Source organism: Oikopleura dioica, chromosome PAR (assembly GCF_907165135.1).
Source record: "Oikopleura dioica chromosome PAR, OKI2018_I68_1.0, whole genome shotgun sequence".
In the NCBI taxonomy this organism is placed as follows: Eukaryota; Metazoa; Chordata; class Appendicularia; order Copelata; family Oikopleuridae; genus Oikopleura; species Oikopleura dioica.
The window spans coordinates 6861749-6885771 of record NC_137293.1 but is presented as its reverse complement, the minus strand read 5'-3'; the positions used below and the strand labels follow the sequence as shown (position 1 = coordinate 6885771).

General features: G+C 41.1%; 9 protein-coding genes across 12 annotated transcripts; 1 reads left to right on the top strand and 8 right to left on the bottom strand.

Moving 5' to 3' along the window:
* Positions 1–181: 181 nt before the first annotated feature.
* Positions 182–1102, bottom strand: LOC145700964 (uncharacterized). Its single transcript, XM_081778187.1, has 3 exons — positions 975–1102; positions 714–818; positions 182–670 (listed from the first exon to the last, which is right to left on the bottom strand). Exons 1-3 carry the CDS (start codon positions 1068–1070, stop codon positions 554–556), a joined length of 318 nt encoding a protein of 105 aa, XP_081634313.1. The 5' UTR covers positions 1071–1102; the 3' UTR covers positions 182–553.
* A 135-nt stretch (positions 1103–1237) lies between these two features.
* On the bottom strand, positions 1238–6422 carry LOC145700960 (uncharacterized). Of its 2 annotated transcripts, XM_081778184.1 has the most exons (11): positions 6218–6422; positions 5864–6074; positions 5601–5796; positions 5463–5551; positions 5093–5419; positions 4924–5021; positions 4535–4655; positions 3728–3997; positions 3336–3515; positions 3045–3208; positions 1238–2384 (listed from the first exon to the last, which is right to left on the bottom strand). In XM_081778184.1, exons 1-11 carry the CDS (start codon positions 6232–6234, stop codon positions 2198–2200), a joined length of 1860 nt encoding a protein of 619 aa, XP_081634310.1. In that variant the 5' UTR covers positions 6235–6422; the 3' UTR covers positions 1238–2197. The 2 variants fall into 2 exon arrangements, with proteins under 2 accessions (XP_081634310.1, XP_081634309.1); XM_081778183.1 differs by having other exon boundaries at positions 5864–6422.
* Positions 6423–8780: 2358 nt separating this feature from the next.
* LOC145705035 (UDP-glucose 4-epimerase-like) lies at positions 8781–10969 on the bottom strand. Of its 2 annotated transcripts, none has more exons than XM_081782482.1 (8): positions 10874–10969; positions 10730–10829; positions 10459–10621; positions 10321–10417; positions 10010–10279; positions 9751–9972; positions 9566–9707; positions 8781–9473 (listed from the first exon to the last, which is right to left on the bottom strand). In XM_081782482.1, exons 1-7 carry the CDS (start codon positions 10965–10967, stop codon positions 9589–9591), a joined length of 1065 nt encoding a protein of 354 aa, XP_081638608.1. In that variant the 5' UTR covers positions 10968–10969; the 3' UTR covers positions 8781–9473; positions 9566–9588. The 2 variants fall into 2 exon arrangements, with proteins under 2 accessions (XP_081638608.1, XP_081638607.1); XM_081782481.1 differs by having other exon boundaries at positions 9576–9707.
* Positions 10970–10992: 23 nt separating this feature from the next.
* On the bottom strand, positions 10993–13482 carry LOC145705034 (splicing factor U2AF 50 kDa subunit-like). Its single transcript, XM_081782480.1, has 10 exons — positions 13345–13482; positions 13193–13253; positions 12912–13145; positions 12711–12871; positions 12396–12667; positions 12261–12347; positions 11958–12037; positions 11769–11865; positions 11511–11682; positions 10993–11467 (listed from the first exon to the last, which is right to left on the bottom strand). Exons 1-10 carry the CDS (start codon positions 13472–13474, stop codon positions 11229–11231), a joined length of 1533 nt encoding a protein of 510 aa, XP_081638606.1. The 5' UTR covers positions 13475–13482; the 3' UTR covers positions 10993–11228.
* A 19-nt stretch (positions 13483–13501) lies between these two features.
* On the bottom strand, positions 13502–14679 carry LOC145705031 (queuine tRNA-ribosyltransferase accessory subunit 2-like). Its single transcript, XM_081782478.1, has 3 exons — positions 13947–14679; positions 13764–13904; positions 13502–13720 (listed from the first exon to the last, which is right to left on the bottom strand). Exons 1-3 carry the CDS (start codon positions 14677–14679, stop codon positions 13524–13526), a joined length of 1071 nt encoding a protein of 356 aa, XP_081638604.1. The 3' UTR covers positions 13502–13523.
* A 27-nt stretch (positions 14680–14706) lies between these two features.
* On the bottom strand, positions 14707–15941 carry LOC145705032 (inositol monophosphatase 1-like). The gene is made up of 5 exons (XM_081782479.1): positions 15687–15941; positions 15510–15642; positions 15286–15466; positions 15133–15243; positions 14707–15089 (listed from the first exon to the last, which is right to left on the bottom strand). The coding sequence occupies exons 1-5, from the start codon at positions 15933–15935 to the stop codon at positions 14918–14920; spliced, it is 846 nt and encodes a 281-aa protein (XP_081638605.1). The 5' UTR covers positions 15936–15941; the 3' UTR covers positions 14707–14917.
* A 24-nt stretch (positions 15942–15965) lies between these two features.
* Positions 15966–19628, bottom strand: LOC145705030 (uncharacterized). The gene is made up of 4 exons (XM_081782477.1): positions 19535–19628; positions 19391–19494; positions 16229–19346; positions 15966–16181 (listed from the first exon to the last, which is right to left on the bottom strand). The coding sequence occupies exons 1-4, from the start codon at positions 19616–19618 to the stop codon at positions 15978–15980; spliced, it is 3510 nt and encodes a 1169-aa protein (XP_081638603.1). The 5' UTR covers positions 19619–19628; the 3' UTR covers positions 15966–15977.
* A 108-nt stretch (positions 19629–19736) lies between these two features.
* Positions 19737–20597, top strand: LOC145704660 (uncharacterized). The gene is made up of 4 exons (XM_081782134.1): positions 19737–19902; positions 19941–20175; positions 20221–20344; positions 20388–20597. The coding sequence occupies exons 1-4, from the start codon at positions 19855–19857 to the stop codon at positions 20455–20457; spliced, it is 477 nt and encodes a 158-aa protein (XP_081638260.1). The 5' UTR covers positions 19737–19854; the 3' UTR covers positions 20458–20597.
* Positions 20598–20755: 158 nt separating this feature from the next.
* LOC145704627 (bifunctional coenzyme A synthase-like) lies at positions 20756–23548 on the bottom strand. Of its 2 annotated transcripts, none has more exons than XM_081782093.1 (5): positions 23135–23548; positions 21619–23088; positions 21275–21578; positions 21028–21168; positions 20756–20897 (listed from the first exon to the last, which is right to left on the bottom strand). In XM_081782093.1, the coding sequence occupies exons 2-5, from the start codon at positions 22570–22572 to the stop codon at positions 20776–20778; spliced, it is 1521 nt and encodes a 506-aa protein (XP_081638219.1). In that variant the 5' UTR covers positions 22573–23088; positions 23135–23548; the 3' UTR covers positions 20756–20775. The 2 variants fall into 2 exon arrangements, with proteins under 2 accessions (XP_081638219.1, XP_081638220.1); XM_081782094.1 differs by having other exon boundaries at positions 21619–23083.
* Positions 23549–24023: the final 475 nt, after the last annotated feature.

The following is a 24023-nucleotide window of genomic DNA, read 5'->3' as shown; positions in this document are numbered from 1 at the left end:
TTAATTCTAGAGAAGCAGCTTATATCCTTTTCAGGACCCTGACTCAGGATTTCTACGCATGTTGCTGAGCACAGCAAACGACTGGAGTTCTTTATCTATAAAATTCTGCAAATAAATGCCCAATAAACAAACAGAGAATGAATAAAGATGACTTCAAAGAAAAGCACCTTTTGAGATTGGATTTTTACGGAAAGATTGAACTTTATTGTTAAAATTTCTAATCGTAGAGCATCTTTTAGGCGATGCGAATAAATAATTTACGGTTGGACAAGAATAGAGTTTCTTCTGAGGGAAAATGCAAAGTGAACTTAGGCGGTGAGGAGATCGAAGGGCGTCTCGTAACCGTGGGGGCCGAGCTTGATGCCGTAGGTGCTGATGTGGTTCTCGATGATTTCGCGCTCTTCGGCCTTTTGCTCGGCGAACTTCTCGTAGCCGGACTGCCACGAAGCAGGCTTTTCACGGGTTAAAATGAGGAGACAGGAGTAAGGATAGAATGGGGAAGGCAAGCGGCTTTCTCAGGCGAAAATAAGTCAAATTTGAGAAAGCCGCGCGGCTATTTGTTGAATTCTCGTTTGATTTTAACCCTTTCCTCGTGGAACTTGTGTTCGTCACCAAGATGGAGGATACCTCGCTCTCGAATTCGAGCCCACTGGGCCTTCTGGTCGGTGTTCTGAAAATGATGGTAGAAAAGAAGATGGGATGGCGATTCTTACGGTGATTCGGTCGATCAAGGCGTTACCACCGGCGACTCGGAAGGTGTAGAAGTGCCACAGGTAGAAGGGAGTGGCGAAGGCCATGCCGAAAACGACAGATCGGGCCTAAGAGAGAAGGATTAGTAGGATTTTGATAGCGTTTTACAAATATGCTCTTGATTAATTATGCTTAGAATTTATGAATCAATCAGACAAATATCGATAATAACTTTGATTTTACAATTTTGATAATTAAAATTCATCATAATCTTCGTAACTTACGATCTGCTGGGTGAGATCACCACCAAGGTTCTTTGGGGCGGCGAGAGGGCCGTTAGCCAAGGCAACTTTACCAAGCACCCTTCGAGTGACAAACATTCTATTGAAACAAAAATTAGTTTCTTGATTTTCTTCATTCTTTGCAATTTTTCTTGAAGAAAGTTCTTTTTTTCGTCATTTTTCTCTAGTTTCTTTTTGGTAGAATAAAGAAAATCTCTAATAAAAATGAAACGATCGAGCTGCAGTAATTACAGTAAGTAGGGAATCGGTAGTAACGTTAAAATGGCTAAATAGCGCTCGAAAAAAAGAAACTCGAGTGGTGCGTTGTGATTGGCCACAGCTCCGCCATTCTTTGCGCGGCGAAAAAATTTAGTGTCTTGGTTCGATCTGCCCTAGAATTTGCTAAATAGAAATGATTCTAGAAACATACTTTTTTAAAAGAGTTCTCCAAAAAGAAAATTCGAAATATGATTTTAGATATGATAATAATTATTTTTATATTTGATTAGGGACTCTTATTATCCTCTAGAATTTTCGCTAACCGAATCTTAATCTCTCTGAGAACCCTCAAGAAAAAATAACAATTAGGAAATCCTCAATAAATTCCGTTTTTTCTTCAATAAAAACTTCAATATCGGCGGTCCTCTTCCTTGATTTCCGCATCTCCAATAAATTCAACCAAGTGCTCATTCACTAATTACAGACCTATTCAAAGAGGGTCAATTAAGCGAAATTCTCAATTATATAATTATTCTTTTCCGTTTCAATAATCAATCTGTGGATCAATTTTTTTCGCTTTTTATTTAAAAAAAAGAGCAAAATAGTATAATAAGGGAAGAATATGTAAAAGTAAAAAAAGTGAAGATACTTTTCTGTGGACAAATGTCCAAATTTTCAAAGTTACATTACAGGAAATAGTTTAAAATTTAAACTTTTTGAATCGTTTTTTTTTCTGCACGATGAAAATGAATTTACAAGTTGATTTTTGAACGTAATGGAATGGGGAAAAATATATAAAGAAATAAGTAAAGAAAATTAACTTTCGCGACAGTAGTGACTTTCTCCAACAGTAGATTCGGGTATTGCAGTATTACTGTATTAGCAAGGTTTAGCGTTTAGTACAAGCTTCGCGTAGACGGTTTTTGAGTTTAAAAAATAGACAAAATATGGAAAAATTGATAAAGAATGAAGTTTCGTGGTGGCTAGTCAGTTTGAAAATGTGTGTTTCATTTCTGCTTTGACATTTGATCGCCAATGGCGTCGACAAGGGCAGCAATGTCGCAATCGTCAACGTCCAAAGTCGTCATTTTCGGGAGAGGTTTCTGCTCGGTCATTTTTTGCATGTTTTCGGGCTTTTTCAGTAGGCTCACGAGGTCGCCGACGGTATTTCCAACTGGATCGTTTGGAGTGTTCCTGAAAGATGACAGTTAGAACAAAATTATTTTGCGCTACATAAAAATGGAATGGGAGCGAAATTATATTCACGGCTGATTTGGTACAGCTTGATAAGGCCGTGCCAGTACAAAACACTACACTAGCCGATTTGACCATTATACATATGTATAGCGAAATATAGAAATAGTACGCACTCTAAAAAGAAAGTGAAGATAACAATTTCACGCTTCGCAAAGCGTGTTTTGATAGAAAATACAACTTTAGGAAAGAAATTAGAATCATGAATTCGAAAGGACTCAATTTTCTTATCTGGTATGATAGGGGACCGAAGGGGAAATTTGATATGAATTAAATATATAAGATGACTTTTATTAACATTCTACTCCGCAGTGGGTGAACCCGTCAAAGTAACAATTAAGGGTTTACCATCGCTGATTTTATGGGCTTGGCTCGACAACCTGCGTAGAAAACCTGAGTCAGGGTCCTGAAAGAGCTACAGTAAAAAACCACATACTAATATATATAATATGCGGCTTTTTATTTAAGCTTTTTCAGGAACCTGACTCAGGCTTTCTACACAGGTTGTCGAGCCTAGCCCATAAAATTAGCGATGATAAACCTTTAATAGTTACTTTGATTCAGTAGAACCCAAATAAAGGAAGGAATAGATAGACTTACTTTGCGCTATTTTCCAAAGCTTCAACTTTGTTGGAAGTAGCCATGAGCTCCTTAGTAAGAACATCGATTAATTGCGCCTGTTTAATTTGCGATTTCTTCATTTGGTCGACTTCCATCGCTAATTTCATTCGCTCCTTAGACTCGTCGAGTATCTTCACCTCGCACTAAAAGAAAAATAACGTTACTTGTGTACTAATTAAATATTCAAAAATACCCCCCATTTGCGTATTCACTTTGATAGCCAGATTGATTATTAAAATAAAAAGAAAAGTCCATTTGGAGTTTACTTACATCGGCGACAAATTTGACAAGTTGCGTCTGCGTGGCTAACAAGCGTGCAGTGAAGGAAGCTGGCCGCTGGGTCACGGCACCTGTCACTTTGTCCAGCGATTCCTCGATTTGTCCCAGCAGCTTTGAAGCTTCCGAGTCTCCGATCTCGACAGCTACTGACGCAGGGGCGCTTTTTTCGTCCTGAAAAGGTTGGTTACTTTATCTTATGATTTACAGCTAGGTTTGACAACCTGTGCCCAAATCCTGACTCAGGACCCAAGATAGCTTCAATGAAAAGCCACGTAGGATGGAAATTTTTGGCGAAGCGCGGCTTTTCATTGAAGATATTTTGGGTCCTGAGCCAGGATTTGCGCACCGGTTGTCAAGCTCAGATTTCTAGGCCTCAAAATCACCTGATTTTGTTCAACTTGATTGACAGGCTTTTCTTCCGATTCGACAGAAATATCAGAAGTAGGTGTTTGACAATCGCGTTCCGTAAGATCCGTCAGATCCCCTTGAATCGAGCTGATATCGCTGGGTGCATGAGTGACGACCATTTTTGCCGCAGTTCGAGCAGACATGCCAAAGTGCGAATCGATTTGAACGGAAGCATCGAGCTCTGAAGTTCCACAACCGGAAGGATTGGGAGCCGTGTTGTCTTGGTAAAGCGCTCTTCTGATCGCCTGAAAGATCAAATTCAGACGAATTTCTTTATTTTATGAAATTTACGCGCAAAATAAAGTGCGCGCTGGTGAATTCAATTAAAATTTCTGCGAGCTTATTTTCATCACAAAAATAGAAGCGCTTGTTTTCCCACGACCTCTTGTGAATTGAAGCCATGTCTTTCCAAATTTGTGAATATTCAGCAACTTCTATTCAATTTGTCATAATTGTACCTGAAGCCGTTGCAACTCCATTTCAACTTCCTCTTTGGAAGGCATGTGCATTGGGTCCATGCTGCGGATTTCCGACTTGGCCGAGTTAATATGCTTTGATTTCATGAGATCCTTGCGTTTTCGAAGCTCCTCTTTGGACAATCGAAGCTGGCTCAGATCAGAACACGTGCTCTAAGCAACAAAAATCACCACCAGAAAAAATACGCCGGATATGATGATTTCAACCCAACAGAACGCAAAAAAATCAACAAGGAAAGGCAATAACAACCTGCTCTGCAAAAAAAGGACCTGCTTTGAAAAAAAAACTGTTTTTCGTATAAATACCTTCTTCTGATCCGGACTTGAGTGGGCTAAAGTCTGGCTGGGTAGACGAAGTCGTTTAGCAGCATGATCAGAGTCGAGAGCTTCATCTCCGCAGGATCGTTTTTGCCCAACAATTGAGGCGCTGAATTAGGAAATGAAGAAATAGTTGAAATAATTGCTTTATTACACAAACTATTTACACCATTTTTATTCCTAGTTGTTACTAGTCTCAGGGAATGGATAAGGATCCATGTTACGCCTGACTGCGCCATTTCAAAATACCGATTACCGAATTCGATAAAAACAAAATTGAACGTGAACAGAATGCGGACGCTCAAAATGTCCACCTGCAAAATTGGGTTCAAGGGGCCGAAAATTTCAAGCTTTGGATTTTCTATGATGCAACTTACTTTGGTTGAAGGATGGAGGAGTAGTTTCTTTCCAAAGACTCTGTTCGCAATCGATTGTAGCTTTGGAGCTTGTCGAGGAGAGATCTCATGTCAGCCGTCTGAAAAGTGGATTAGCGAACTTCCGAAATGACCAACCAAAAAAGGAGAATTTGCGCAAAAGAAAACTTACGGCGTTAGTCTGGGAGGGTGATTTTTTAGCCTCTGAGTTGCTCGAGTTAGCGCTGGAATGGCCGGAATCAGCATCAGAGGAAACGTCCTCGATCTTGATGGATGCGTTGGAATCGTTGAGTTTGCTCGTGTTTTCAAGAAATTCAAGATGCGGGCGGAAAAGCTGATGCGGTGCTGGCAATGCGGGAATCTTGCTTGGACTGGTGGTGGACGGCAGAGTCGGGCTGGGAATAGTTCCGGAGCCGCCGGAGAGAGAGGTGTTCGTTTCGATGAGAACCCGCAGGCGGGAGATCCTCTCCGGTTCGAGCGGAATTCCTTCGCTTCCATCCTGAAAGATGCGCTCAATAGATGCTCATTCTGAAAACTCGTACCTGTAGGATCTTCATCAATTTATCCCTGAAACCGCGAGCTGTACTTTCTGGCAGAGCAAATTGCTTCGAAGCTTTTCCAGTCCCATACTCTAAAAATTCACCAAGGTGACCTTCTGCTTTCGAGTCAAGGAAACTTACCAATGGAAAAGGCGCCGATCTCGATTCTCTGTTGAGGAGTGTAACTCGCGTAATTTCCACGGCGCTTCTTCCCATTAGGAGTGTCCAGGTCTGCACTTAGTCCAGCTCGGAAAGGTGCGGGAAGAGATGGAATTTCGGGAAAGGAGGAGGTGGAGGAGCGGGGAGGGCTTTTGAGGTGCGAACTTGTTTCCGCCAACTAGGATTAAAATTTGAGGCTATTATTCTTGAAAAGTTATGGAGAAAACTTATCAATGATAATTTACCTTTCTTTGCAGCTGTTGTTGCGCCGCTGCAGCTTGTTTTAGAAAATGCTGGACATGGAAGGGCCTGTGAGCGTTGGAAGCGCCTTGGGCGAGTGGGTTGAATCCTTCCCAGGAAGAAGAGAGCCCTGGAATGCCGGGTAAAAAGGGCACCCGGCCTCCATTTGGCAGCCCTTGTTTGGCATGAGCATGTCTCATCAAAGCATCTTGTAGGCTAAGGATTGGGCTCCACATCTCTCTTTTCTCTGTTTTGATTTCTAGCGGTGATTTTTGATTGATCCCGAAAAAAGCAGAATTTCTGAAGAAAAAAAAAAGCTTTTTTCCGAAGAGCTTTCAACTTTCGAGTGAGCCCGTCGCCTGTATCCGTCGTACATTTCGTTTCGTATCTCGAATTTGAATTTCTTGGCGTCTGACCGACGACAAAAAAAATATGTCTCTGGCTTAAAAAATTACGCTGCCGAAAAAAGTATCCGAAGCGAAAGAAAAGCACCAGCGGCGCTGTGAATGTTATGCTCAGCGAACGAGCTTTTAACAAGATGTATCTTCGAAATTAGCGTTAAGAAGACATCAGTGCCAGAATCGGCAGGGCGCAGTTAGTATCCGATTGTTAGGGCGCCGCCAATGGACCAAGCTCTGCGGCGCCAAAATCACTCAAGATTTTTTCAAAGGGAGGGCCAATGGTAAAAGTGAATGGCTCTCTGGCTGATATTGAACCGCTAATTAGGTGTTTTAACATGATAAATTCATCAATCAAACTTGTAAATTTTAAATTATTCTACTATAATAGTCAAATAGTAATACTATTAATTAGTTAGCATGTTTTTAATTTAATGAAGTTAATTAAATATTTCTTTAACTAAGTTATCATACAATTAGTCTTTAATTAAACTGGTTATATAATAAAAAATTCTCATTTGAATACTAAAAGCTATAGTAAAGATATCAACAAATTGTCATAATCTCATTACCAATCCTTATTCCTCGATTTTTTTTCGATTCAAATAAAAAAATAACAATCGTGACGCTTTCCTGATCATAAATTTTATCATTCAAGCGAGAATTTTCAGCCTGAATATTTCTAAGTACCAATATAACAGTGTTATAAAAAAATATAAAAAATAGATATCTTACATGAAATAAATTATGTGCGCAATAAAATATATCTAACGTAAGACTGTTATTACTGTTACGCCTTTCTATTTGAGAATAAATGTAGCACAAGATGTAATTTAAAGAGGAGAGTGTATCTAAATAACTAATTTTGTCGAAATATTTGAGCGATTGTAAAAAATAATGAAGAACACGCTGCAAAGCAGATTTTTCAATTTGGCCTCATCAAAACGGCGAGTTTTATTAACTCGCCGCGGAATCGATACTACAGTAGTAATTTGCTCAAGTCTCAAAGAAATAGACTTGAGGACAAATTTTAAATTAATCAAAAACGGATAAAAAATCTATTTAAAAAAAGCGCCAGAATTGGCATTTTTTGCGAAATGGAAATTCCAAATCTGAGCGACTAAAAGAAAAGAACGGCTCGAATTCATCATCTGTTTCGCAAAATTGTACAAAATTCTTGGCGGTGTAAGGGCAGATAATAATTCTAGTGCCAAAATTGCGAACCGGATGGCGAATGCGGAACCCACCAGCTGGGGCCAAAAATTTTTCGTCGTTATTGAGATTTTTTTTCAAGGAGATTCTCATTAAAGGACTTGACTGAGGACTTTTTGCTGAAGTTTGAGGGGTGGTCTTATAATATTAACCTTTAGTAAACGCTCTTCAATTCGGATTTGTTTTCGAAAACAGTTTTCAAGGCGATTATTTAGATCAAAAATGGCTGATTTCGTTGAACAGAGTATTACTTCTCAAACATAATACAATTTACGTTAAAGCTAAAGATTCAATTTGTCGGCCAACTTTGACAAGAATATTTCCAAAACAAAAACATATTGGAGCTGAGCGCTGAAGCTCCACCGAATTGATTTAACAAAATTTGTAAAATTTAGTCCGAAGATTGATCCGCCATTTGAGGGGACAGGCGTTTTTTTCGAAATTTTCAATTAGCTTTTTACGTTTTTACGGGAAACTAATACAGTAGATCTTTTCCTGGAAGTGGCTTTTCTCAAAGCTTTTTCAGAAATTTACGGTTCTGAAAAAGCTTTGAGAAAAGTCATTTTCAGAAAAAGATCTACTGTATTAGTATAATTTATACAGTAACTTTTGGATAAACAAGCAGATCATTTTTCCGCGAAATTTCCTTGTTTTTTCGTCCTCTCCCACCGAAACACTATTCTCGGTGGGATATTGTTGCCACAATCGCCAGCTGCGGTGCGATTTTTCCCCTTTTCGGCGAAATTTTCCAAATCTCCGTGAATTCGGCCTTGAATTTCACCCTCCTTCAAGCAAATTGTTTATCGCTAGATGCTTATCAAACTGAGACTTTGAAATTGATTTCAATCAGAGTTCGCTTTTTCTATTTATCCTGCTACCTATTTTCTGCGCTTGAATGCCCTTGCTGGAACTCCTTTTTTCCTGCCTGTTCTGGTTCTGTTGGGTTGAAAACGTAAATAATCCGGGATTACTGACAAGTGACTTACATCCAACGCAGGCTTCGACTTGGTCTTTTTGAGGCCTGACTTGGGGCGAGTTTGAGACATTCTAAATGAATGCTATTTTGCTACTGCCTTTCTGATGATGCTAAAATGCTTTAAGACAGTATCTCGACACAATAACATAATTAATAACAAATTTGTAAACTGCGTTTCTGAGAACTGGACTCGAGAACCTGTGTAGAAAACCTGAGTCAGGATCATTTGAAAGAACTCTGATAAAAAGTTGCTCTTTCAAACGACCCTGACTCAGGTTTTCTCCACAGGTTTTCGAGCCCAGTCTGAGAGATTCGTTCAGATTTAAATTGATTTAATTAGAATAAAATTATCTATTTATTTAATCGATCCGCTAGAACAGAGAAACTGAACCAAGAGTTGAATTATCAGAAATGACGAATTGAGAAGTTGGTCAATTTGAGAATTATGAAATTTATTCAGTAGTATTGTATCGCCGGGAATGTAACAAATCAATTAATTGTAATCAAAAAGCATTAGTGAGGTATCGAAATCGAAATGATCAATTTCTAGTTATCTACAAAATACAGGTTGCATTCATGTTGCCAAGAATGAGCTAAAAGCTTTCTACTTTCTAAATAAATTAATCAAATAAATAGTTGAACTATATAATAGTAGTTGTTGAGTGTTGTACTTTTCGGAGCTCGTGGATCACTTCATTGAGAAAATGAAGCCGCAAATTAAATAAAAATTAAAATAATTTTCATGGGCATAAATATCGGATAAGTAGCACCTTACAGTCTTTTGTACTTCAAGAATGTTTGGCAATTTAAGAAAATTAACAAAATATAATCTCTAAAGCAGATTGGGAGAAGAAAAGGGTTGAAAAACCGACTGGAATCAAAGATGGTTGAATCAAGATTTTTTTCTGAATAAGGCACAAATCTAGTGTTCGATCATGAGCATTTTTTTTTCTTTTTCGCTGGTTGTGAAGAATAAGGTGAGGTATTTGTACAAAATAGAGAGCGATTGCAATTTAATCTTCTTGGGGTCTAGGAACAACATTTAATATGATGATGGGAGTAATTTTTGGTACATCAGCTTCAGTTTACAAGAAACCGCGTCACTGATTGATTGCTTTAACCTTTTCAAACCTTGGGTTATCAATTAGTCGTTGTTGTTGTCAGTGTATCCTTGAGGGTTAAGTCGTTGGAATCGCCACAAATCTGCGCACATTTTATTAACATCCTGCGTCGCCTCCCATCCCAGTTCTTCTTTAGCTTTTGCTGAAAAAACATTAAACTTTTCCCAGTCCTTTTCAAGTCAAACCTGGAGAGCACCACATCCACGCGACGTCGCCATCACGCCTTGGTGCGAATTCTGTCTTGATTTCTTGACCAGACGCTTTTCTGAAGGCATCGACTATTTGAAGCACGGAGGTGCCAGTTCCAGTGCCAAGGTTGTAAGCATGGAAGCCTGATTTCCCGAAGACCTTGAACGCAGCGAGATGCCCCTTTGCCAAGTCAACAACATGGATGTAGTCCCGCACGCCTAGAAATCGTTAAAAGTGCTTGAGAAGTGTTGCTACCTGTTCCATCAACAGTATCATAATCGTTGCCAAAGACATTCAAGTGCGGCCTTCTTCCCACAGCGACCTGGGCGACGTAGGGCATGAGATTATTGGGAATACCAAGAGGATCTTCTCCGATCAAACCGGAAGGATGAGCTCCGACGGGATTAAAATATCGCAAACTGACGGCGCAAAGAGTAGGGTCGGCTTTTGTCGCGTCTTGGAGAATCTCTTCGACGAACATTTTTGTTCTTGCATATGGACACGAGCAGTGTCCACGAGGAGCGTCTAAAACAGGTTAACGGATAGGTAAAGGGTTAAAACAGTACCCTCGACCCACGGCAGGTCCTCTACTGATTTGGCTGGTTTGTACACAGTTGCTGAACTACTGAAAATTATCCTTTTCACTCCACATGCAGCCATGCACTAACAAAAGAGAAAGAAATAAAGAAGCGCAAGTAACTCACCTGCAGCAAATTGATCGTTCCAGCAACATTGACGCGGTAGTAATCAAGGGGAATGACATTCGACTCCCCAACAGCTTTGAGGCCGGCGAAATGCATTACCGCTTCGCAGCCATCGAGAGCTTGGGTGACGGTTTCTTTGTTGGTCACACAGCCTTCAATGAATCTTAATAAATTTTCATTTGAATACGTAAAATGAGTCTTGAGAGTTGATACGTAAAATGTCTGACAAAACGAGGTCCTAATAACAGGAATGGTGCATTGAAGTTCTCACCTGAGATTAGCAGCGACGCTGGACCCGACGATTTCTTTGACTTTTTCAAGTGATGGTGGAAAGCTCTTTCCATTTTTTGGTCTGGAAATGTTGGAGCAGTCTAGACAGAAGTTTAGTTACTGACGTGGAAAGAGGGGAGCTTACCGTCGAGGACAACTACTTCATGTCCGGCTTCGAGCGTTTCCACCACAGCATGGCTTCCTATAAACCCGCCACCACCTGTTATCAGTACTTTCATACTAAAAGCGAGAATATGAGGGGGATTTCTGATGATTAGACTAATCTGAGTTAATTCTTTTTTGTTGCTAGGGCAGTAGATCGTTTCACTTTAAATTTTCCTAGAATTGGTTGAGTCAAAAACCAGCGATAATAATAAGTTCCACAACAAAAAACAAGAGGAGAAAGAGGAGAGGATCAATAAGAGAGTAAGGGGCCGAAAGAAAGGAAAAATGAAGCAAAAACTGACTGCGTCAGGACGGATTATTCGATGCTTCTTTCTTTACTTGAACACTCGTCTGTGGTAAAGATCAGGATCGTAAAATGACGTGAGAACAACGCGGTTGGCGAATTTTCGACCAGACAGAGCATTCATTGCTGCATTACAGCCCTCCAAATTGACGAATTCTACGTAAACTTTTCCGACGCCAGACGCATCCTGTCCCGCCCGCGGTCGCGGAATCTCGATTGACTTAACAGGGCCAAACTTGCCACATTCTTCCTTGACATCCTCGGTGATATCTGAACAATGACAATATCTGAATTCCCAAATTCTCTCTATTACCTTCGTATTCTTCATCGTCAAGCAATTCTTCTTCCGTAACCATATTCATCAAGCAAAGGATCTCTGTCGCAGTCGCCTGGCTTTGAACATTGTGCAAGCCGGGAACTTGAAGTGTAACACGATGATCAAGATTTTTCGGCGCTGCGGTCTCAGTTTTTCCTACGGAGGCTCTCTGAAATCACAAAAGTCAAAAAGGGTCATCGTAAAATCGATCAATCAAAAGAACCAGAGCTTATCCATCTATCATTCTCTATTTACCTGAACAATGAGCTTCTTGTCGCCCAACTGCATGCCATTCAAGCCGGCAATAGCAGTATCTGTAATCTGCGGATCAGCATATTCGCAAAATGCGTATCTGAAAAAGAGTGTAAATAAGTTTCGTGATCACGTAATACAGTTATTGCATAACGCTCATAAAACAAGTGGAAGGTCTATTTATTTGCTTACCCTTTCGACAAATTGGTGGCGGTATCTTTGACGAGATTGAATGCTTTGAGCTGTCCGAAACTGGTGAGAATCTCCCGAACCTAAAAATGCCCGAAAAGGGCAGAAGTGAGTGGACGGTGGGCACGATTGAGACGCCTTTCGGTCGGTCGTCCTTAAAAATATATTTATAGAGCATTTTGATCTAACTTGAAGCAATCGCTGAAATCTAAAAGAGTCCCTAAAATGTCCTGAAAAGCGGCCAATTTCTCGAAGCAAGAAATTTTTGACACGATACTTCGGATACTTTATAACTTTGATGAATACCTGCTCATCCTGAAGGTAGTTGGGAAGTCCACCGACGAAAATTTTGTTAGGAGAGTCCTCAACTTGGCCAGCAAAGTCTCCTCCGGCCTAAAAAGAGTTGAAACACCAAAACAAAGCTTTGTTTTTGTTGCTTACCATATTGGGCAGAGCTTTGTAGTCACTTGGTCGACGGATTTTGAGCGACTGGCCCATGAAGTTGATGCCATCAAAAGCGAGCGCAGCAGATGCCTCGTCAACGGACCTGATTTCCAAGAACGCGAAGTTCTTGTCCAGGTTGATCTGAACAGCGAGTACAGGATTGCCTGGACCAGTGGCAAGACCGGCCATGTGCATTTGCTGGTTGAAGAACTCCATCATTGCTTCTTCAGTTGCACCGAACGGAACTCCACCAATGTACAGTCGCCGGGCTAGATAAGCAGTAAGAGCCCGTAATATTCCCTTTCTTGTTACCTTGTCGAGTGAAGTAACCACCGGCCATTGGATATTGAGCAGCAATAGTAGCAGTCGGAGTAAGACCCAACTGAGGAGTAGGAAGCTGTCCAGCTGCCTGCATAGCCTTGTACTGTGTCGGAGTCAAATGTTCAAAACCAGCTGGTGCCTTGTCCCAGTACCTGAAGAAAGTTAACTTTTGACGAACGAAAAGGTACTTACTGATAAGGTCGGTCAAAGGTAAGCTTTCTTGGCTCCCTATCCCTGGATCGCTTTCGATCTCGATCTCTGGAGCGCTCTCGTCTGTCCCGCTTTCGGTCTCGATCACGTGATCGGGATCGCTTCTTTCGGTCTCTCGAGCGTGATCGTCGCTTTTTTCGGTCGCGGTCTCGGCTTCGCGATCTTCGTTTTCGATCACGGGATCTGCTCCGTTTCTTTCTATCTCTGCTTCGACTCCTACAAAACTTACGATAGTATCGTACTCAAATTCATTCTGAGAGTACCTGTCTTTCGATCGGTCCTTATTCTTTTCTTCCTCAATTTTCTTCATCAATTCGTTGATGTCTTGAAGGAAAAAGATGTTAAAATTATCAAGAAGAAATTGATAAAAACGCATATCAATTCAATACTTTTATATAGATAGATGGATGAGTACCGGGCTTTAGTTCTTGAGAGGGAGCATCTCCATTCTCAGCATTTCCATTGCCATTGGATGCTTCCATTTTCTCCGCGCCATTTTCTTGCTGCGGCTCGGGATCGGTCTTCACTTCGTTTTCGGTTTCCATGTCTGAACAAAATCAACACTAATACGACATAATTACGATTTTGATAATTCTAGAACAGTTCTAAAAGATTCCTCAAGCTTTCCTCGCTCGAGCAAGAGCGAATTAGTTCGATAAATTTATTCATTTGGTCTAGGTTGTGTTTCATCAGTAGAATATGCGCGAGGATTTCTTTCACATTCGTCAGGTGATGGATATATGCTCGGCTGAGGTCTACCGGCGAGTCGGGTGAGAGTTGACTCTTGTCACCTGAGAATAATTTGACTCTGAGCTATTATTTCTTTTCGCAAACCTGCATGATCATTTTCTGCAAGAGAAATCATCTGAGGCACTCTTGAAGGCTGTGCGGTAGTGGGCAAGATCATCGCTTTATGATTCGAAGCTTGCGTGCTCGCAAATTGTCCGCCAAAGATGTTCACTCCCGCTAGTCGACCTATAAACTCTTTTGAGAAAAAGATCAGAAATCATCCTTTACCGAGGACAATTTCCTTCGGCTTTGCGAGATCCAGACAAATTCTTGCTCCATCGGGGAGCATTTTCAATCTTTTTTCCAAATTATCAAAATCGATATCTTCGTTGACGTTTAATCCACGAATGGATAAGCCGCAAACTGTTCCTTCATAGTTTTTGAGGAGTTCTTTCAAGTTTTGAACATGTATTTCGAACTGCCTATCATCAGGCAAGTAAATGACTGGCACGACAATATTCTTTTTTGCCATCATTGGAAGTTGAATTTTGAGCCAGTTTTCCGTCCGCAGCTGAGCCTTTTCCCACCTTTTCTTAGACAACTTGACACGGAAGTCGATATCGTAGTCAGACAGAAGCTCGGTAACAGAACAATTTCCAAATTCCGCCAGCAGAACATATTCTTCCGGCGTTGTCGCGCACTTGCCTGACGGCGCCCAAAGAGGAGCGGCTTTCATCGTTACTCCTCCAGCGCGTACCTCGTCTTCTTCCAGACGGGTGGAAAAACGGAGCTGCTCGTGTGGCATCAGATAAGAATGATTACTATTTTTTCCTTCGTTCGTGAACATTAGCTGCTGAAGATTCTTAATTGATGATTTCTTTGCCTGTCTGGCAGACTCCACAAAGTCGTCTGATCCGACTCCCTCGATCCCGTCCGCATGACCGAGATCTTTCGTCAAATAGGGAAGTTGGCCATTTATGGTCGGATTAACAATTTCCACCTGAGAGCCTTCAAAAATCATTCTTAGAGTATCAACGGGTTAGAAATCTCGCAGAAACAATTACTTTTATTCTAGGGTACATTCGAAGTTTGAAGAAAAAAACTTTTCAAAAAGGACAATAAAGAGGGTTGATATGCTGTACTGCTCAAGGCTCGAAGTCTTCGCTTTGATCAAGTCAGAACAGCAAAGGTTTGGTTTGACATAAAACAACAAGATGGAAGCTTTATCGGAGAAAAAAAGAGAGTGATAATATTTTATTCTAGTCTTGGCTTTCAACGCCATCGGCAGGGACTTCGATCGGTTTTAATTTCGAAGCGACTTCTCGCGCCAGCTCTGGAGTACACGAAGCGATGTACTTTCTATTCAGGTAGTTGAGAGGTGTAGATCCGTCCATGTTCATAACGCAGCCACCTGCTTCTTCAAGAATTATACTACAAACATGTGAGATCGAGAATAAAATCAAGGAAGACTAACCTAACAGCGCAAATATCCCAAATATGCATCCCTGTTTCAAACAGCAGATCAGCTTGGCCACTAGCAACACAACAAACGTTTGGTCCACATGCTCCCAGCGCTCTGATCCCTCTGAAAGATCGTAAACATCCGCAGCGAACTTCGAAAGAATACCTAGAGGGAGTCATGATTGTTGATTTCATGTTTTCGAGAACGATGTCCATTCTTTTGTCATCTCTGCTGCTACCGAACTCTGTGATGATTAAAGAATTGCGGACTTCTTTTGTATCGTTGACAGTTATCTTTTCGCCATTTTTAGTTGCTCCGTTTCCTTTTCGAGCAGCAAAGAGTTCATCTTTTTGTTGTATTTAATTAAAACGATATAAAAGTAAGTGTACCTAAGATCGGATTGTAAGCAACACCAACAACTGGTAGTCGATCAACCATGAAGCCGATAAGAGTAGCGCAGTAAGGAAATTGCGAGATGAAATTAGTCGTGCCATCGATAGGATCAATCACCCAAGTTGGGGCCTAACAGAAGAAGATAGAAATTATAGAAAATGGTTTTAATCTACCTTCGTCAAAACAATATTCTCAGAGGCAGACTCTTCTCCGATAATCTCATGAGTCGGATACTTGTTTTTTATCATTCCAACGATCGTTTCCTCAACTTTCTTGTCATATTCAGTCACGAGATCTGCCGGCCCAAGTTTCTCCTCGATATTCTTTTTTCTGTAATAGCCATCCTTGATGATTGGACCGACAGTTTTTGCGCACTCGATGGCAAAATTAAGAATTTCTTCCAAATCCAAATCCTTTGCCATTCTGAATAAACTCCAATAAATGAGTATTTACAGAATTATATTCTAAACAAGAGGAGAGACTAGCTTTCCCCGAAGAGAATCAGGCGTTTCCCCGATTATAAGTTCACAGGAAACGGATTTTAAACAGTGGTAAGGCATCGTCTCCAGTGCATCTTCCTGATCATCTCTAGTTTCTTTCCACGTGACCATTATTGAACCCTGGTCCTCAGACATTTCCGGTGGCTCGAACAGCTCTTTTTCAACGGTCTGAAAAGAACATTAAACCTTAACTAACCTAACTCGAATCGCTCTACCTCAAATAGACATTCTAAAACAAGGCCAGTTTCGCTCCAATAGACTTCAACAGAGTCTTCAGAGATATTCACGATAGGTCCAGTTACTAATACCGGCCCCTTATAATCTTGATTTTTGTAAAGCATCCAAGTGAATAGACGATCCAGATCTGCCTGCAGTTTCCGGTTGCGGTACTTTTTTAAATTCGATCGACGCAAGTGTTTTTCCAGCTCTGCCAGGTCGTATGAGGCAGTTTTGGATTCTGAGATTGCATCGTTGAGCTGTCTGTGAACAAGAACATCAGGAAAGCGGCGAATAGGCGAGGTAAAGTGCGTATACTCTTCGAGAGCTAGGCCGAAATGCTGTGCATTAGGTTCTTCTTTATTGAAGATCCCATATCGCGCCTCTGTAAAGCATCTGATGAACATAAGCTCCAATGCTTCTCTTGTTATACTATCGAGATTCTCAGCAGACTCCATCAACTTTCGAATACTATATCCGTCCATTGTCGCGTCAATTTTAGCTGCCACTTCCGGCATTGAAGCAGACAGGAGTCGGGAAAGTTCCATGCATTTTTCCTCGCGCAAGGAATCATGGAAGCGAATAACAGGATGATCGACCCGCTCCATGAGAAATTTTGCGCATTCACTATTTGCAAGAACCATGAATTCTTCCACTAATTTGTTGGTACTGAAACTGGTTTCATTGTAAATTGAAGTTGGCATTCGCGAAGTCTCATCAAAAATGAACTTTGGCGATTTCGTCCCAATATTCGTCGCTCCATTTTTCATCCTCTTTTCTCGAAGATTCTTTGCGAGATCACTCAGGTTTGAAAGATTTTGGTAGTAGCTACATTCGGAGTTTTCGGTACTATCAAGGAGCTTTTGAGCCTCTTCGTAGCTAAATTTTCGGCGATTGTTTATTAATCCCTTGGAGAATCGAGTCGGTTTTACCAGTTCCCCATTTCTGTTCATAGTGAAAATAGCGGTAAAGGTCCTTTTTGGCTCACCCGGCGTGAGAGAGGCAAGATCCTCGAAAAGTACCTTCGGGAGCATTGGTATGACAGCTTCTGGTAAATAAATAGAAGTTGTTCTGTCAGCGGCAATCTCATCGATTTTCGAGCTTTTGTCGATGTAAAAGGAAACGTCGGCAATGTGCACACCGACTTCGTAAGTATCCTCGTCGATTTGTTTCAAATGGAGAGCATCGTCAAGATCTTTAGCAGTTTCTGGATCTATCGAAAAGACAAGCTCTTTGGAAAAATCTTCTCGGTTCTCTTTGACAAGATCCAATTCATGATTAAGATCGGAGAAGATATCGCCTTGGCTGTCTATATCAGAATAATCGAATCCCCACTCAGACAAGAGCCCGAGAACAAGACTATCAACCGAGTCCGATTCACCAATGTTTTCAAGAATCTCGACCGTCGGTTCTTTCCGGAAGCCTGCTTCCCATGTCAGATTCACTTTGTATACATTTTTGTCGATGAGAGTTTCTTTCTTTGGAATTTTGACTCTGTTCAACTGCGAGTTCATCGGACGAAGCTCGTTCTCCGCTTTATCGTAGATGCCGACACAAGTTATTGGCTCTCTTTCGAGGACTTCGAGTATTTGGGCTCTTCGGTCATCGGAGAGGAATTTGACGCGATCGTTGACCAGAGCGCCGCGATGAAAGATGTACCTCTTGTTATCATCAGTCACGGCGAATAAAAAGCTTTCAGAGAACGACTCCTCTACAGTACCTTCTCTGATCTTTCTAGGAACAATTTTTGACGCAACCAAATGGCCTGATTCATTATCGTAATCTGCATTGACGAAAAAGACGGTGTCCTCATGATTGTCTTCCTTTTCGAACTCGAAGTACTCTGGTAAAATTTCAGATGAAACGATGATATCAGGAAACCATTCGCCAACTCTTTTTACATACGGTTCAAGAATTAACCTTTCCAAATTGGATTTGTTTGGCTTCAACTGAGCAACAATTTTTTTATTGTCAAAAGAGGTCGAGATCACTCGGCCTCGTTTACGGCCACGCGCTTTTCCGATAATTTGAACTTCAACTTCCGCTCCGTGAAAGGCGTTTTTCAGATCATTTTGCATGACGACGATATCTTTTTCTTCTTCGCCAGATGAGGTTTTCCGAACATAGCAAACTTCACTTGAGCTTTGAGGAACATGAAGAACTCCTGTTAATCTTTCAGCTGTGCTATCATTCCGAATGAGGGTCGAACGATCCGCAAATTTGGCTGAGGCTATCTTCTCTGAGCTCTGAAGTTGCAGCAAGGCATCTGACGCGTCTTTAGGAGAGTGGAACTCTGCATAGATCAAGTTGAGCTTATCTCGTTTGAAGAACACTGTATCTTTCGGCCTCGGCGAGATATTTTTGACCGTCTTTTTCGGACTACCTTCTGTTTCAATTTCCAGAATATGATTTTTCATCGACGGTAGAATTTTATATTCACGATTTCGATCTGCAAACATTTCGTCAAACGCCTTTCTGGCTTCCGCGACGCTTTTGAATGTAAAATGAGTGCTTCCATCTTTTAGTTTTCTCACTTCTTTTGGCTGAATAGACAGTTTAGGGCTTTCCTTCCCCTTTATCGTTAGAGTAGGGTCTTTCAAGTTATACAAGAAGTTCTTTTGAAAGCTCGGAGCCAAGCCAGCGACTGTATTTTTCTTCCCCCACAGAGCTGACACATGAAGTTTATTCTTCCGCAGATGCCCGAGTACTTTCATCGCTTCTTCTTGAGTTTCGAATCTGATGCACGCATGTTGATGCTCTTCGCTTGAAGTATTTTCTGTTCGTTTGTGAACTACTTTTATTTCCGGCTGGTAATTAAAATCATCGCAGAAGAGATTGACAATATCAGCGGGCGAGATTTTTTGCTGGAAACGGACGATTAGTGTTGTTGTTTTCTTGTTAGGCGGTCGGGGAATGTTTGTTGTTCTATTTTTGTCCTTCTTGCGGAATTCATCGATGCTCCACTCTTTTGAAAAGCCAACAGACTCATAATTATTATCTTCTTTTTCGATGCCAGTTCTAGCTCTGGAAATGACTTCTGCCGCCAAATTGAAAGTTGGCAACTCTATCTTCGAATAGATGAAGTCGTTCTGAGCATTCTTCTTTTTCTCGACTGGGCTGAAGTCTGAGAATGTAATCCAATTCAATCCATTGCTTCTTACCAGTGAATGTCAGTAAATGGAATGTCAGAGCAGAGATCGACGACTTCTTGTTTACTGATTGGTTCTTTTGATTTGATGAAGACTACTTTATGCTTTCCCCATTGCTAGAATTGTTTATAAAGGGGATTTGAACCTTGTTGTTACTTTGAAATGCTTCTGAGCTGTCCTTTTGATGTCATCAACAGCAGTCACTTGCCCCGCGTATCGAATAAATCTAAGCAACGACATAACTCGACGTGAATCTTAAAAACGAAGCGTGTGATAAGTTCTGTGAAAAACTTGGCATTGAAAAAGGTTTGCAAATTTGCACGGATCGACCCCTGTGGCCCACGGCCTGTGGGTAGAAATTGTTAACAGAGGGCGGCACTCGAGAACTATAAGTGCGAGGAGCAGACGCTAGAATTGAGATAAGCTACTCAGATCAGAAATTTCTGACGCACTTCAATTTTGAATTCGAAAAAAAGATGATGGCCCGAAATAAGAACCAAGGATCTAAGGACCCCTTTTTACAGGTATTTCCGATTACAAGAAGATTCTATTTCGTTTTTAGTATCTTGTCGGTGGGGTAAAAACATGCCGAAAGATAATGACCGGCGAGGAAGAGGAGCAAAACCGTGCCATCAAGTGGAGAAAGCATGAGAGCATCCAACGAATGGATACTGCCATCCCAAACACTTTCAAACGATCTGGAAAGTACGATAACTTCGTGCAGAATACTACCGGCTACGAGGTCGATCATCAGTGCAGACCCGTCCAATCAAATGTACTCGACTACATTCAGAGCAGTATGAAAATATGATATCAAATCCGATTGACATTTAACTTTCCAGCTGTCGATGGGGGAAAGAATCAGGAGGAGCTACCCATCGTGGATGGATTATCTAAATTAACTTCATCCGGCTATCGAGAAAAGAATTTCGGCGGTTCTAGAGCTCTTCTTGAACAAATTCACGGGTAAATAGCTCATAAAATATACACATAAAGACCTTTGTCTTAGAAAATCGGAGCCTAATTCAACTGATTCCCTTCTATCTCAAGTTTCTGAGGAGCTTAAATCCCTTGAATAAAAATGCCCGGATCGACCACGAAAACAAACAACGACCTTTTATACTACGACTTTTGTAGAGATAAAAAACGAAGTAACAACTGCAAATGTACATTCTTGAATCAACTGTTGAAAATATTCAATAAATCAAAAAGCTGCTAACATGTTGATACTCCCCTTCTTAGCACTCTTGTGACGCTTGTGTTTTTCTCCCAGTTTGTTCTGTTGTACCCCGCCCTTAATTTGCAGCAGAATCAAATGCCTTTATGTCACATACCGTAAATGAACTTTGATCAATCAGAAGTAAAAGAAAAAAGAAATGAACAGAAATTTGAAGTGTTTATTGCAGACGCTTTAGCAGTAAATCCCACGCTTTCTCGCAATAACGCTGAGTTACAGTTGGTTCCCAAACAGTGGATATGACAACATTTGACTTGGTTACGCGCTCGTTTAGATTGACTTTCGTAGGGTTCATTCAAACTAGTACTGTCACTCTTTCTAGGTCTAAGAGACTATCATGATACTATCATGCAAAAATTTATAATTATTTGCCCTAATAAAGTATCATACTACGATAACGATCCCCACACTTGTGCGGAAATGATTTTCCTCGCAGCTTCTTCGCTCTTCCCATCGCGCTCAACACATCTTGCCACAGACTCTTCCACCGGGACATATGTCGACCAGACCTCGTTTACAAATGAATCCCAACCTGCTTCTAATAGGACGGCAGCTGAAGACATATTATATCATATAATATCATATATCATCACATATCATTATATCATATATATCATATGTCACATATTTGAAATCAAGGAAGAGAGCTTTAAAAGTACCTTCTAAGACAATTACTTTCGATCCAGAAGCAAAAGCTTTTTGGATACTCTCCACGGCGAGTTCTTGTATCGCTGGCCAGACGAGCTGTTCCAACTTCTTTCGCTCCTCGGGATTGCCAAAGACCTTGGCACCGAGCTTCTTGCGGTCGATGAAAGTGCTGTCATCGCATAATATATCGCGGCCAAAATGATCAAGTACGGGCTTGTAAGCGGGTCCTTCTCGATGCTCAGAAGTCTCTGGGACGTACGCCAAGTGCCCGAGTTTGTCAGCATCTAATCGAAAAGCCCCAAGCTTTTCTAACCTCTGACTGTGTGATTAGTTTACATTAGGACAATGAGGTTACCTTCGCTACAGATGTTTTTCCAGAAGCGATAGGACCAGTCAAGCCGATAATGTAAGGCGCATCTGAAGAGTATGGGATATTTGGAGGAAATCGTAGAGTTCCAAGAAGCTTTGCACGGCCGGCAGAGGAAGAAACGTCTCCTGTTATCTGGTCAACACTGTCTTTATGTCCAGATTCAAGCATCTTCCCGTCATTGTGAACATGAAAAGATAGATCCTTGAGCCCCAGTTTGTTCCTTCCGCTGTTTATTGATGGGATCGCGCCGATGACTTCTTCGGACACAACAATACACTCAAGATCAGCATCAGTTCCCGCTGGTCCAACAGGATCAGTGATTCCGACAACTTCGACTGTTTCGAGATGACTTTGAACAGAGTCAATGAAGAGTTTCACCGCGTCGACGCGTTTATCAATTGGCTCGATGAGTTCCTTCAGCAGCTTTTTCTCCAACAACGGACCTGAAGCAATACCAATGACGATTCTTTGCCTTGCGAGAAGAAGAGCTTCGGAGATAAGAATCTTGTGGGCAACATGAAGTCGATCGAAAGTGCCACCAAGGCAAGTCGAGTTGTAGCGTGGATGTTCTCCTTTATTGACGAACAGTTCTTCATCGTTGTTTTCAGCAAGATCAGCATTGAGAAAGATAGCGTTGTATTCATCAGCTAGCGACTTGCAATCAGTAAAAATTTCATCCGTCTGGGTAGAAGTAGACTTTGAAGAAGGGAGAAGAACGCGGGTATCTTCTAGTGGAATGATTGATTCAGAAGCGGAGTAAATTTGAGAAAGAATCTTGAAGACATTTGAATCGACTTTGCTTTCAGTGAAATTGTCTGATGAGTAGTTCGGTTTGATAAGCAAAGGGCCGGTGATTTGTTCCCGAGCTGGAATTTTTGATAAAATTGAGGAGATGCTCTTTACTGAAGCAAGGTCTTTCAGAAGGAGCAACCGACTCATTCTTAAAACGAAGATTGAAAGGATTTCGATCTCTACCACTTTAATTCAACAGGTTGAGATATTTTCAAAAGCTGCTGGCCAAGCGAACGCCTTCTATAGCGTAAACTTCGTTGAATATCTTCCATTTTGTTCATTCTATCTATTTTCGTTATGTATCCACTAGAGCCGCCTTTGATTTTCAGCATCGCTTGCTCTTTTTTGAACTTGTTCATCAATAACTTATTTCGTTTTTCGAAGAGGCTTTCGAGGCCGATTCGTTCTCCACGCTGGAAAAATTGGAACGTATTGTAGCAACTCGGTCCAAAGACAAGCTCAAAGGCGACTGTATTTCCGACAGATACTTCCTTCGTCACGGGAAAATGACCAAGAAGCTCTTCTGATGAACCCTCTCTGATAATCAGCGGCTGCATCGCCTGGATTTGATCGAATTCAACTGGAACAACGGATTTCCTCGAAATTTCTTTCACTTCAGAAGTTTCTGCTGATATGAGTCGCTCCACGCGAAGTTTATCTAGTCTTATTGAAAGTCAAGTGATGCTAAAATGACTTTGCAAAAGTTTACCTTTCGTTTATTTGCATTTTCGTAATTGGGTTCCTCCCAGTGTATAAATAAAGGTGAAACAGCCCGAAAGCTGCGCTCATGAGGAAGAAAGACTCGATTTCTCGCATTTGAATCATGAAAAGAGGAAGTTCCGTAGCCATGAATAGACAACTTTTAGCAGCAAAATAGGAGATGATGAGCTTCAATCCTTTTGAGCCATAATAACGGGCAGATAAAGAACGTTTGGCGATATTTACAAAGTCTCGATCCGCCGTGTAGAAAGTTTGCCAGCTCTTATTTTCCAGCATTGCGGTCTTATCAAGCTCCGTGTTTTGAGCAATTTTCGGGAGTTGAGAAGATTGCCTGAGACCGAAACGATTAAGATGCCGACAGATCATCGTCTAAACAAGACTCTTTCTTATTTGTTGACAGTGAGCTTTTTATTATTGAATTCAGAAAACATCTTCATCATCATCGTCATAATCATTATCTACTGAAGAGTGAGAATCGGCACTAGAGTCAGCGCCCTTTTCACGCTTCAAAACTCTTCTTTCGATCATTTGTTTTCGCTCTTCTAAGATTTTTTCTTCGTACTCTTCTAGTGTTAAATGCTCTCTTGCTGCTTGATTCTCAGTTGTGCTGAAAATCGAAGTAGAAAAAGGAGTTAAAAAGGCTGTTTTACCAATATTTCAAGTATCCTCCGTATTCACCGACAGCTCCACTATCTTCAACCATATTCTTCCTCGTTTCATGAAGCTTTGAAAGTCGTATCCTGGCAGCAGGATGAACGGGGAGCACTCCTAGAGTTCCAAGAAGTTCAGCAACATCTTGCTGAAGAGTAACACCAAGACCGATGTAATAGAGAATTTTATTAACATCGAGATTCACGACTTTTTCATTCCAAAAGTTA